At 34.9% G+C, this 14,030-nt stretch overlaps 1 protein-coding gene and 1 long non-coding RNA gene across 2 annotated transcripts; both read right to left on the reverse strand.

Moving 5' to 3' along the window:
* Positions 1-8: 8 nt before the first annotated feature.
* On the reverse strand, positions 9-10,776 carry LOC128208485 (uncharacterized). Its single transcript, XM_052912048.1, has 7 exons — positions 10,660-10,776; positions 9,719-9,873; positions 8,369-8,544; positions 6,494-6,584; positions 3,894-4,056; positions 1,731-1,854; positions 9-105 (listed from the first exon to the last, which is right to left on the reverse strand). The coding sequence occupies exons 2-7, from the start codon at positions 9,781-9,783 to the stop codon at positions 47-49; spliced, it is 678 nt and encodes a 225-aa protein (XP_052768008.1). The 5' UTR covers positions 9,784-9,873; positions 10,660-10,776; the 3' UTR covers positions 9-46.
* LOC128207938 (uncharacterized) lies at positions 10,777-12,577 on the reverse strand. The gene is made up of 3 exons (XR_008256780.1): positions 12,490-12,577; positions 11,759-11,832; positions 10,777-10,802 (listed from the first exon to the last, which is right to left on the reverse strand). It is a non-coding gene; the product is annotated as an uncharacterized LOC128207938 (long non-coding RNA).
* Between the last annotated feature and the right edge of the window lie 1,453 nt (positions 12,578-14,030).

Below are 14,030 nucleotides of genomic sequence, written 5' to 3' on the forward strand. Positions count from 1 at the left end.
TGCAGTTTGGGCAATTTATTCCTTTTATTCAATACAAGTAATTCGACTACACAAATGCGTGTCTCGACAGAAGGCAGGCTAAGGTCACCAACGCGGGAGAAAAGCCTGGAACAAAAATTAAAGTCTTAAAGAAGAGTTACACAACGTTAATTTAATACCTTACACGCATACTAACAATTTTGCAATTTTAAATGATGAAACAGGAGTGAAACATGCATATGTTTGCTTAGAATATACAGAAATCTGGGACAAAATAGGTTGATGTTAACTACATGTATCTTGATGCTCTAGGGTTTAAGACATCTGATGTTCATTAATATAAATTTATGACGACTGATTATCCTTTATTATATTGGTATCGTTTGAAAGGGTTTAATTAGTTAAAAAATGAATAAATTCATATATAAAATATACCGTAAATAATTTATTGGAAACAGGCTTGTTTGGACTCATTAAATGGACACTTTTCAAAATTCCATCGGATTTCAAATGAAATATAAAAAAAAACAATATTCGAACTGCAAAAGTAAAATCAACAATGTGTTTTTGTTCCAGCATTTATTTTATATTTACTTCATCAGTAAGTTTTACTTCTTTGAAATATACCAATATGATATGGGGTCACCAGAAAGCACATTTTAACATTATCAAGAATTCCTCAATAAAATGATAATTATAGAATCGCCTTTATTGAATTGGCAAATAGAATGAATATCAGAGGTCAACTACAGTTTGGCAATGACTTGAGACGTCCCCCTTACAAGTATAACAGCATCGCAACCGGTTGGCAACGCTTGACCTATTTTGTTTCAATCATTGGTTACAGGACTTTCTATACATGTTTGTTTTGTCAAAGTGAACATGCATTTAAAATTCAATGTTGACGTGTTCAATAATTATCCGATGAGTTTAACCAGTCAGTATTGGAACAGGGTGTTACATTAAACAAGATCATTAAGTTTGGAGAATAACGAAAACGTATAATGAATTTAGAACGGAGTGGTTTAATCTCTCGCTTCTCACCTAGGCGACCCGGGTTCGATTCCCGGCCTAGGCGCACACCAGATTGGTTGATGTACACAAAGCCAGACATGTCGGTTTACCCACAAAATAAGACTTCACCCTCAACATCGTGCCAAAACAGTGAATAAGCTTAAGTTAATATAGCATTCTTTATAACCGTTGTTAAATGTATAAGGTTTAAACTAATTTAAAACGTATAAAATACAACAATTAACAATTAAATAAACTACACAAATTGAGAAATAACAAGTATTACGCCTATGGCCTGCGATTATAAGAAATTGCAAGGAGGCAACGACGATGACGAGGACAATACCGACGACGAAAACAATGCCGACGACGAAGAAAGTGTCGACACTAAAAACAATGCCGACGATAAAGACAATGCGACGATGAAAACAATGCCGACGACGAAGACAATGTCGGCGACAAAGACAATGCCGACGACCAATCAAATGCCGACGACGAAGACAATGCCGACGACAAATAAATTGCCGACGACGAAGACGATGACGAAGGCAAAAACAAAGCCGACGACAAGGACAATGTCGGCAACAAATAAAATGCCGACGACGAAGACAATGCCGACGGCAAATAAAATGCCGACGACGATGATAAATCCGACGACGATGGTAATGCCGACGACGAAGTCATAACAATAACTCGACTTCTTTCCACGAGAAGTAGATGAACTTACAACAACTTACCAAAGCGCATGGCGGATGACGGCACGATCCTGAGATGGGATACTACACTGGCTCTCCTAAGCGGCTGCAGCGATCGTCGTCGGGAGTGACGACGGCGACGGCGACGGCGACGACTGTCACAGTTCTGGGCAATAAAACGCATATTCTTCTTTATTAAATGTTTCCTCACCGATAGTTTGGTTAAAGGGAAGCTACGATTCCTTGGTGAGACATGTTTACAAGGAGAATTATTCCCCTTTCAAGATGAGTGTTATCTTCTTGTCTTTTGTTGTTGTTGTTTTTTACATTTTTAAAGGGACTCACTCACGTACCTTATTATTCCAATGTTTTTTTTTAACTTTGTTAAAATGTATTTTTAGGTAACATTTATTAACAAACACCCAAAAATAAAAAACAAACACCCAAAAATAAAAAAGCAGATACTTAGAGCAGCCTAAAATATTCGATGTTCAATAGCGTCAGTCAGCTTGACTGGGTTATTTTCAGGCAAATCTTTGTGATGTTTTATTATTGGTACAAGCATTTTATTCGCATTTCACTCAATATGATTTTCTTCCATATAAGACCATATAAAACATGATTGAGTTCCTTTAAAAATAATTAAAGTGGTAAACATGTTTATATCATAGTCATCGTCGTTTAAAACTTAAAATCCAGAAAAAATAACACTTATGTCACAACTCATGACAAAGACTTATTGGTATATTACATATTTCTCAATAATGAGAACTAATCTGAGACAATAGCCATTTAAGTCAGAATAGGATTATACATCAATACTTTACATGTTCACATCAATCGATAAATTGGTTAATCAATTAAAATTAACATTAATTTAATTTGTGAAATAAAGTAATTAAGGATGCTTTTGAATAACTATTGCACATGTTCATCAACGGAATTAAAGCATTATTTTTAATCAATTTAATTTTCATACTGTAGAATATATATATATATATGTATAGTATTACCTGAATTTAGTTTCTGCATAACTTGGTTTGATTTAAAGCTGCACTCTCACAATTGAAACGTTTTGACAACTTTTTTATTTTTTGTCATGGAACGAGCAATTTTTAGCGAAAATCCATGGAACCCAGTTATATAAGATTTCTGACAAAAATAGATCGCAGATTTTTATATTTATATTTAAAACTTGATGTTTTATGCATTTTTCCTAAACCGTTAGTAACATAAGCCATAAAACATTAATTTTCGAACGGAAATATGAAAATTTGCGATCTTTTGTCAGCGGTATTTTATTATTGGTATTCAGATATTTACGGAAAAATTTGCTCTTTCCAAGACAAAAAAATAAAAAAGTTGTAAACTTGGTAAATCTGTGAGAGTGCAGCTTTAAGGATTACGGACCCTAATGGGCACTATTAACAATTTAATGGAAACTTATCTTATTCAAATATATATTATTAAAGCAACTTATTTCCAGATTTAAAACACTTTTTGCCATGTTTAACTTGAGATATTCATATTTGAATATGGTACCGCCCACCCCCAACCCCAACCTCCCAACCTCGGAAAATGCAGAAAATAAAGGATTCCTATGTTACAAAACCATGTCTATATTTTATAATTATTACTGAAGAATATCCAAATATATGTTTAATAGTGAGCTTTCATCACTTTAATGAAAATGAAATTCTAAAAGCTAAATTATTTTCATCTTTTACTCTTTATTATCATAAGTGCTTCAAAAAGATCTCCGACAATGCCTATTTTTTCCGAAAACTAAAATCATGTGCTACTATTTTCTACTTTTTAAAAGAAATCAGTTTCAGTACAATGAAAATAAAATTGATATTAATTATCTACAACAATAAAGAAAACTAATGACCAAACAATGTTCGGGTACGGTAGGCATTGGAAATGACGTCCGTGTACTACAGACCGACTTTTATTGACCTTTAGTGGGTAAGATTTTGAATCCTTTAAGTCCATGAAGTTATTTTATAGAATTGTCAATAAGTTAAAGACTCTACAAACGGGTGATCAAAAAATTAAAGTGTTAGAAACGACGTCGTCGAAACCGGACAACGTAACCAACGTGTCAGAGGTGATTCGCAGACGACACGCACAATTTCCGAAAGATTTCCAATGATCATGCGGCTCATTATGATACAATTATCGTAAAAGGCTATAACACCGTACCAAAGCGCACGTGGCAGACCCTGCTTTACAAATGCGAACGCTGCATACAAGTGTGACGTCATCATGGGCGATGAACTTGAACACCAGTAAGGTCGTCTTGACGGTCGACCGGCTGCCTCCGACGGCGGAAAACGTCTGGATAAACTTAGTTGACCTTGTGCATCTAAGGAAATAAGAGAATGACATTTTGAAAACAACAAAAAAATGATATAAACAAAAAAACTAAAAGTGACTGTCACATGTGGAAACATGTGAAAGACTATCCAATGAAGGTGTTTTAAGAACAAAATTGCGTTCATAATTGACCTTTGACCTAGTAACCTCCAAAAGGGTGTCATCGCTGGCCATTTAATTTAATAATATTTTATTGCATAGTTATAAACATTATTACAATTGTCAAAATATTTACATACATGTTTATAGAAAAGTTTGAAATAAATGTTATCAAAGTTGTATGCAAAAGGGTCGGGCCACAAGTTATCAACAACATTAGTTACGGCCCTCCCCTTATAGTTTCGTTAGAGTTAACAAGATGATTGGTATGTAAAGTAGTATATGCTAAAAAGAGCATAATGCATAATATGCTAAAAGTATATAATGTATTTAATTTGTGAATTTGCGTGTATAAGTAATATTCGTTATATTATTAGAAAAAAGAGAAGAAACACAACATTGTATCAAACAAGAAAATGAAGAATTGATATTAGAAGAAGAAAAAGAAACTGACGAGAGAAAAAAAAAGGACAGAGAAAAAACATATAAAGGAGACAAAAGCACACACCCCAACCACAACCCTCACATAGCGTTACATCAAATGTTACAGCGCTTATGCTTCCACATGGCTATTTACTATTTCGTATACTCGCTTAGGTAGTTTGCTGGTGAAATCTTCCGGTATGTTTAATATAGGCTTGGACTTGTTGAAAGAGTTTACTATTATCGTCATCAGTTAAACTGTCTATACCATTCAGGAGTTTATCAGGACTTAAAGGGTGATAGGGTCTAGTTTTTGTAAATAAAGTTAATCTCGCATTTTCATATAAAGGACATCTGAAGAAATAATGTTCAGCATCTTCATAACTATTGCCACATTCGCAAAATGGATCGTCACGTAGAAAGTTGTTAAAAAGATCTGCATGAAGATTGCTACATTTGTTTCTTATTCGAGTGTGTTGAATTTGCATTAATCTCTCACCATGATAGTAGTAGTTTGGGACTGTTGGGGGTTTGTACATCTTTTTAAGCTGATATTTAAAAGCTGCTAGTGTGTCAGACATTTTTATTTCTGGGTTAAGATCATTCCATAATTTCGCTGAGGATGGTATCGTGGAATTAGAATACATTTCAGTTCTTCTTGCCAGTGTTTCAAGGTTATCATTATTTCTAAGATTATATGGGGTATTATTTCTAACAAGTTGAGGCATATCGTCAATTAAATAATGTGGCAAGTAACCTCCCTTATATTTATACATCAATATTAGTTTTTGCATTTTTCTTCGATCAGCTAAAGATACCCAACCTATTTCATTTAATAAATTGTTAATAGAGACGGAACGGGTAAGTCCAGTGACTAGTCTTGCCGCCTCATACTGAATTCTTTCTAACATGTCTTTCTCATATTTAGTGCAATTGTCCCAGACTATTGACCCATATTCTAGAATTGGACGAAGGTATGAAATATATATTTGGTTAATAGTGTTCCGCTTCAGTTTATATTTAAGTAGTCTCATAGAGCCCAATACTTTGCCTGCAGAATTAATTATAGAGTTAATATGTTCATGCCATTTTCCATTCTCACTAAGTGTTACTCCGAGATGTTTATGGTGTTCAACATAGTTGAGTTGGCTGTTATTGAAAATAAGAGTTGGACGGTTATCATTGGTTCTTGAGAAGAACATAACTTGCGTTTTAGCAGAGTTAAAAGTTATGAGCCATTGCTCTGCCCAACGATGTATTTTATCAAGATCATGATTCAATGTACGTTCAATGTAATTAACATCAGTTGAAGTAACAGCTAGCGAGCTATCATCAGCGAAGAGGCGTGTTATACTTAATAACGGATCAGCTATATCGTTAATATATATAAGGAACAATAAAGGGCCTAACACGGACCCTTGAGGGACTCCAGCATTTATTGACATTTTTTGAGAGAATGATGATTTTACAAAAACCCTTTGAGATCTACCTTGAAGGTAACTTGAAAGCCAATTTAAAACATCACCATTGATACCGTATTTTCTTAATTTAAATAATAAACCTTTATGCCATACTCTATCAAATGCTTTACTAATATCACAGAATACAATACATCGCTGGCCATTAACAACCTTCCATTGAAGGTACAACCATTCCATACGTTGTCCGCAGCCTAGTGACTCCCAACACAATAGTGGTCATCTACTGGTCTAGGGCATCTATCACTGAAGTTTGACATTCCTACGGAGAAAGTTGTGTGACGGACGGACATACGTTTGCACGCACGGACAGTGCAAATACTATATGCAACCGCTCAGGGGGCAGACAACACTCCAAATCAATACAGATTATTGAATCTAAATTGCATTTTTCTGCTCTGAATATCGAAATGAATTGTTTCTTACCCTGATTCGTCTGTGAGTTGGATAAAGTTGGCCCCACCCACTTCTTTGCCCCCGTAGCCTATACAATTGTAAGGCAACAGGTCGTACTGGCCTGAAAAATTGATCAATATAAAATAAAATCCTAAGTACGAAGTTAAAGGAAAACTATTTTTTATTAAAAGATTACTTCTCTCAATACATGTAGTTGTGAAAAGCTGGCACCAAGAACCGAATTTCTCAAAAAAATCTTAAGCGTCCCAGATTTTAATATCTTATTTCAAAAGCAAAAATAATTACTTGAGCTTGGATTTAAAATTTACAAAACGAAAAATACGTTAACCTGATATAACTTTTCAGAACGCCTGATAAGGCCTTAAATTGTTTGAAAATTTAGGGGACCAACATGTAGCCACCTCCATGAATGGCGACAAGGACGACAGTAGCCAAACAAACTACGGCAGGATCGAGGCGCAAATTGGTATCCTTGACCTTTTAAGAATTATAATAATATACGTCATCATCGGAAGCGACATTCGGAACACCTCGGCCATTTACCATTTAAAATAACTTTGGATGTATGCCGATACATTGGTAGTAGTTCGTTATATTTTTAACAAAATGGTATTTAAAAAAGTGTAGTGCTTTAAATGTATTTGTATTACTAGATTTAAATTGATTGCCAATAAAGTGTTTTATTGCGTAAATGATTAAGATTCCCAAGAGTAATGTCATTAAGTTAAACAGCTAGATTGAAATTACTACGCGATCTATTTAAAGCGTAGTTATAATAAAGATTTCTGACATTGTAAACCGTCCATATACATCCGAGGTTGTTTTTTATGGAAAATGGCCGAGGTGTTTCGAATGCGGAGTCGAACGGCGACAACGACGAATAAGTTAAAATACGAAATAAAGATGATGATTTTGAATGTGTATATGTATTATCAAAGGGTGAGAGAACTATATATACTTCACAACGAAGCTATCAGTTGTTTCGGCATGTTTCGATATCCATTAGATGGATCATGAGAAACGTCAAAGAAACCTAATGCAACATGTGATTTATTTCTTAGGCTGAAATATCGACAAAATTTATAAAATTGCCAAAGCCGAAAACATCCATGAAAAATAGTGTTTACTTGCCAGCAGGGCAATTTTTTTTCTTCCCATTTTGGGAAAAAGACACTAAACATTTTGGGAAAATTTGCGTTGCGAAATATGCCGAAATTGGGAAATTTTACAGTTAAAAAAACAAGCTTTTCAGTCTCCTGCAAATGATAAAATTATTGAATATTAGTTTTTTCCCTTTCAAAAGACCTGAATCTGCTGAAAAAATTAATCCTTGGGGTGTAAATTTCTATTTTAAAAAATCAGGACAGATAAGAGTTCATGCTGATCTCTGAATGTGATGAAAATCAACGATTTCTAAATTCAGTTATCCCCAAAACTTTACAGCACATAGTTTATTAGGATGTTGAATGAACCATAACAGGTTTAAAGTCTTTCATGAAAAAACTTTTAATTGGGAATTTTTTCTGATGAATGGGAAAAATATTTTTTATTTTGCTTTGGGAATGGGTTCGATAGTCGGACCCATGGGTACTATTGAAGAAGGCCTGGGGCCGTATTCAATAATGAAGAAGGCCTGGGGCCGTATTCAATAAGCAATTTAGTAAATATTTTCAACAAAGTGAGAATTTCGTAATTTTTGACAACGATTATTTTAAATAGCTGCTACTTTTCATCCGATTTATTCATATACATATACTGTTTAGATCATTTTCTTGCTTATTTTCATGGTGTACAAATGAGAAAAAAAGGCAATTTTTCACTTAATTGAAAATTGTTACGAAGATGCTTACTGAAAACGGCCCCTGGTCATTAATAAACACTTACTTGGTCCAAGTATTTTCCATACTAGCGCTTCCCCGAGAGTGGCAACGGAGACTTCCTGTACCATGTCGGAGTCCCAAAGAGAGGATGTGAGGGTAAAGGTCGGAGTGACGGGGGGATTGGGCGTCACAGTGGTCGTCGGCCCGGTTTGCGGCGCCTTGGTCGTGGAGGCGACAATGCTGAAATGTACGTACACGATTGCCTTACGCGGCTCGAGATTTAAAATATATATAATTATATTCAAACATGTTAAAGTGACACTCTTATTCAAAATCAATTCATACACATGTATAACAAACATCAATTTTGATTGATAAACCTTTATCTACTTACTAAATAATGCCTTAATGGAAAATATGTGTTACTGATAACAAGATTATAACCGTGTACTTGATTGCACAAAGCGCAAAAATATTAAATGATTGGTGAATGCTTAAATATTTAATGTGATCTATTATAATCTAATAAGGTAGAATTTTATGAGCATTTATTTCAAATTTAACTCGGTTTCCTTCACAAAAACCATTGTTTTAGACATTTATTCATTCTTTTTGGAATATTAAAACAATATCATTAATTGTGGTAAATCTGATTTGGGAGTGAGAGTGAATCTTTAAGTGTTCAAATGTCCACGTATTTAAAGGAATGCATGTCAGTCCCTGACAGATACAGCCACCTATGGTTTAAGTGTTCAAATGTCCATGTATTTAAAGGAATGCATGTCAGTCCCTGACAGATACAGCCACCTATGGTTTAAGCGGATAAAACAAAAATAGTAATAAAAATGAGACTTCAATTTTATAGATTCTTATAAACTCAAGTCCAACAGCACGTGATCTGTTTCAAATCAACATGAGAGTACACTGTTTCATTTCCGAACGTCAAGCGTTAACTGCTACGGACCAGACCATTTTGCTCATCCATTAAAGCTGCATTATCACAGATTGAACGTTTTGACAACTTTTTTATTTTTTGTCTTGAAACGAGCCATTTTTTGCGAAAATCCATGGAAAAGGCTGCTTACAAGAAAAAGGATAGAGATTTTCATATTTCCTCTCCAAAATTGATTTGCTAATTCCAAGACAAAAAATAAAAGAGTTGGAAAACAACGGTAAATCTCTGAGAGTGCAGCTTTAAACCGTTAGTAGCGGTTTAAGCCATAACACATTATTTTTTAACAGAAATATGAAAATCTGCGATCGAATTTTTTGTTAGCAATCTTTTATCATTGGTTTGCAGATATTCACGCAAAATATTTCTCTTTTCTATACAAAAATTTAAAAAAAAAGTGGTAAAAATGGTATATCTGTGAGAGTGCAGCTTTAAGGAAACAAGGGTGGTAGATTTTCTTACTTTGGCACTGCCAGTTCTAGCCCTGTCCCGAAGATAATACCCTCGTCGCTAATCTCCTCACACATGATGGTGGTGTACTCTGACACACCTCCTCCACCCACCACCCCACCCCCAGTGGACTTCCGGTTACTCAGGGTCAGAAGAATCTCTGCATCCTGAGGGAAAAGATGTGGAGGTTATGCATAATATCAACATGGTGAATTACTTATCGGAACGCCAGGGGCGGTATTCATAATTTATCGTAAGTAATTTCTTAACTTAAGTCAATTTTCTAAAATGATCATATTGATCAAAAAACATCATTGTTGGTTTTTTACATTAGTGAATGTACTTTGAATGCAAATAAAATATTAAAGATATTCTTAAGTTATTATATGAAATATTAAATAGGATACTTCACTGAAGAAAATGAGGTATAAAGTTAGGTTATGACTTAATGTTTTATGAATACTTCTCCAGAAAAAAACGGGCCTTCTTTGGTGGTGCTTAAACCAACCACCGTTCTGTGCAAACCTTGTGGCCAGAATGTGTGTTAATATGTAAGTATACAGTTTAACTATTAGCTAAAATGTGTGAATCATCTATAATTATGCAATGCATTACAAAACAGAACATGAATCAATATACAATATGATAATTAAACGGTCTCAAACATCAGGCCCCATTTTCTCGAAACTTCTTAAGCTTTATAGGCTTAAGTAGCTTATTTCAATTAGACAAAACACACTTAAATGTGATTTCGGTAAATAAAATATGTTTTATTGTGATAACCATAACAGTAATTCCCTTTTTGAAGTCTTATAACTCTTATTGAAGTTGATATAACGCGAAGTAAATGCAAAGAAAAATAGTGAGATTAGCTTAATCCTGTTATAAAGAACTTCAGAAGTTTCGAGAAACTCGGGCCTGATGTTAGTAATCATATGTGCAAAGAAGGATACCTTCGGACAGCCTGCGATGTATATTTCAGTCTTGTCATCCGACAGTGTGACGTCACAGACGGTCTGACCTGAGCCAGCGGTAGCGGAAGAGTAAACATCCGTATCGGGGTTCTCCACCGTCACTCTGCCGTCAGAAGCACAATCTGTCGAGAAAAGACCATTGCTTCAATCTATTTCATACTAGCTCATTCTCAGGTCGTCAACGACCCTTTCAAGTTCCTAGTCAACTGAGTACACTATTTAGATAGTGTGTGTATTGTAAATAGAAAGGATGTTCTCTCTTCTTTCCCATTTTTGGGTGCGTGCGTGCGTGCGTGCGTGCGTGTGTGTTTTAATTAGTTGTGTGTACTTTCTTTTATAATCATTAAATATGCAAAATAGTTGAGTGCACTTCTTGTTTTCATTAATTACTGAAGTAAATTCTTGCTTTTAAATAAACTTAATATATATATACATACATATATATTATATACCACTCTTATCAATGAGAGGACATACTGACATTTAAAACTGGTTATACCGGTATTTTTTCTGAAAAGGATACATAGATAATAATCATCGACATTGATTTATAATAAAGAAATAAATAATAGGTACAATTGCATAATGTTATATTATTATATACATTATTTAACATTTTGAACCATGCTAGAATGAAAGGTTGTAACATCGTTTCATTAAGTAATTGAATAATAGCTTTTCGATGAATTGCGACCAAGTACTAGACTATAGTAAAGTGTCAATTTTGAGAGGGCAAGTCACGATCGCATTAGTGACAGGCCGACTCCTATACCACCAATCGTAACAACTCGGTAATCTCCGGCAAACTTCGGGTTGGATAATGGCCGAGGTGTTCCGATTGGTATACCGCTAAACTATATCGCTTTAAGGGAGCATTGCGGGTGAACCATTTTAAGTGTATACGTATCTAGCAAAAGTTATCGTTTATAAATGAAGTTTGTCCTTAAAAGGGCAAATGGGTGAAGTGTATATATACGACGTGGCAGGTTCAGATTCGCGTTAAATCTGGGTGTACGATTATTGGTCCTAGGTTGAATGAAGCGTAGCTTGATTCCTGCTTATACATGTATATGCTTACCATATGTGAGGGCGAGTTCTGCTTGGAAAGTCACCAACACATTCCTTAACAGCAGGAACATAATGCATGTACACCTGAAATAGAAAATAGAATCGATTAGGACTTCATTATATGCAATTCAAATATATCAGATTTTCTGGGCTACCATTAATGTTAACCTTGACACAGATAAAATGGCGAAGGCAATCGGATCTCCTCGGCCATTTTTAATCGAAATCAACCGCGGATTCAAATGGACGGTTAACAATGTCATAATTATTTAAATTTAACTTCTATGAACAGAAAAATATCAAATTCATACAAAGGAACGTATACGAAAGATGTATCATACGTATAAAATATATTTCAAGTAGTATAGAAAATACGTGATTATGTAGGCAACAGTACCACTAGCGGATCCAAGGGTGGCAGACCCATTACTGGTTCTCATACTGTCCAAGTGACATGTTTTATTAACAATATGGTAGAACAAGTATGCATAAATTACACTTTAATTGTTTTATACAAATAGCAAAATGTTCCTGTAGGAGGACCCCACCTCCACCCCATCTCCCTTACCACGTTTAGAGCATGTTCTTTCCGGTTTCTGAGGGAGAGCACGCCATAACGTAAAACTGTTAAACCTAGACTCGCCCTTTAGCACAACCGTACAAATGAACAAAGTCAGTCATATTGCATATTCCATCACTGTGCTATTTAACATTTAATAAACAAATAAAAGCAAAACTTACCATTTGTGCCACATTTTCACAAAATATGTTTTCGTACTTCCCGTGTTTTGACTGATTGAATATGTATAACTCTGTTATTAGCTCCGCATTATCCCTTAGTTTTGCCACACATGCTATCCGCTGTCCCACATATAAGCTCGGCACGAAAATCTCGTGTTAGTAAAAGAACTCATGCGAGAAAAACGTGGTCAATAAAGTTAAAAGGCAAAGGCAAATATTGTACGTTTCTCAGACACCTATTTTAGAAAAAAGGCCAGGTCCACCAGTTTGTGTCATTGGGCAAACCAACTCTCTTGCGGTTTCAAATAGAGTTGTACTGCATCAGCGCAAAGATGTTCTTGTTGTTTTTAGTTTTGTTGTTTTTAGTTTTGATGTTTTTGTTGTTGTTTGTTTGTTTGTTTGTTTGTTTGTTTGTTTGTTTGTTTGTTTGTTTGTTTGTTTGTTTGTTTGTTTGTTTGTTTGTTTGTTTGTTTGTTTGTTTGTTTGTTTGTTTGTTTTTCAACTTAAAGAAATATTATCAACGACACCCTGACAGATCAACCGTACTGAATCATGTAGAACAATTTTCAACATCGGTTGGTACGAGTTTTAACTAGCCAAATGACGTTCAAGAGTTGAATTCTAAACTAGTCACACAATACGAAAGTTTGAAACTACCAAACAAGGGTATCACAAGCGGATTACAACGTTCTTTTGTTAATGTTTGTCGAAAGGGGGCAGAACTTCTCAACATTTTAAGGTCAGAGTTATCGGCCTTGTGCGTATGAACCATTCCATTTTCAGACATTTAATAACAGGAACTCGTTCACTGATTAATTGTGGTATATATTAATTGGTTCATACCGAATATTTTTAGTTGCTTTTATGACAAACAACAAACAACATACTATTAAACGCATAAAGTCTTTTGAACAGAATTCTAAATTCATTCAATTTTCAATAGCGTTATTAGCCTTTCTCGGCAAAATGAAGCATTTCTGTCAATTTTTAGATATGTGTTAACAAAATAGCTTATTTCATTTTTGATGATGTTTTATACGTGTTTTTGTTTACATTTTACTTGAAATGATTATATTTTATAGCTGACACTATAAATCATGAACAAGTCTCTTTAAGTAACACCTATGCAAGGATTATAATAGTTTCTTTCCAGGAGGTCAGCACTTAGTAACTTGAGGCCACCACTTAGTAACTTGTGGCCACCACTTAGTAACTTGAGGCCACAACTTAGTAACTTGAGGCCACCACTTAGTAACTTGTGGCCACCACTTAGTAACTTGAGGCCACCACTTAGTAACTTGAGGCCACCACTAAGTAACTTGTGGCCACCACTTAGTAACTTGAGGCCACCACTTAGTAACTTGAGGCCACCATTTAGTAACTTGTGGCCACCACTTAGTAACTTGAGGCCACCACTTAGTAACTTGAGACCACCACTTAGTAACTTGAGGCCACCACTTAGTAACTTGAGGCCTCCACTTAGTAACTTGTGGCCACCACTTAGTGACTTGAGGCCACCACTTAGTAACTTGAGAACACCA

Source organism: Mya arenaria, chromosome 11 (assembly GCF_026914265.1).
Source record: "Mya arenaria isolate MELC-2E11 chromosome 11, ASM2691426v1".
Classification (NCBI taxonomy): domain Eukaryota; kingdom Metazoa; phylum Mollusca; class Bivalvia; order Myida; family Myidae; genus Mya; species Mya arenaria.

What these genes read in the sequence shown, in the direction of transcription:
- LOC128208485 (XM_052912048.1), bottom strand. Translation starts at nt 9,783, where the DNA reads ATGTGTGAGGAGATTAGCGACGAGGGTATTATCTTCGGGACAGGGCTA. An exon ending in ATGGAAAATACTTGGACCAA is followed by an intron (nt 6,585 to 8,368) that starts GTAAGTGTTTAT and finishes TCAATTTTTCAG; the next exon opens with GCCAGTACGACCTGTTGCCT. An exon ending in GGTCTGCCACGTGCGCTTTG is followed by an intron (nt 1,855 to 3,893) that starts GTACGGTGTTAT and finishes TTTATTGCCCAG; the next exon opens with AACTGTGACAGTCGTCGCCG.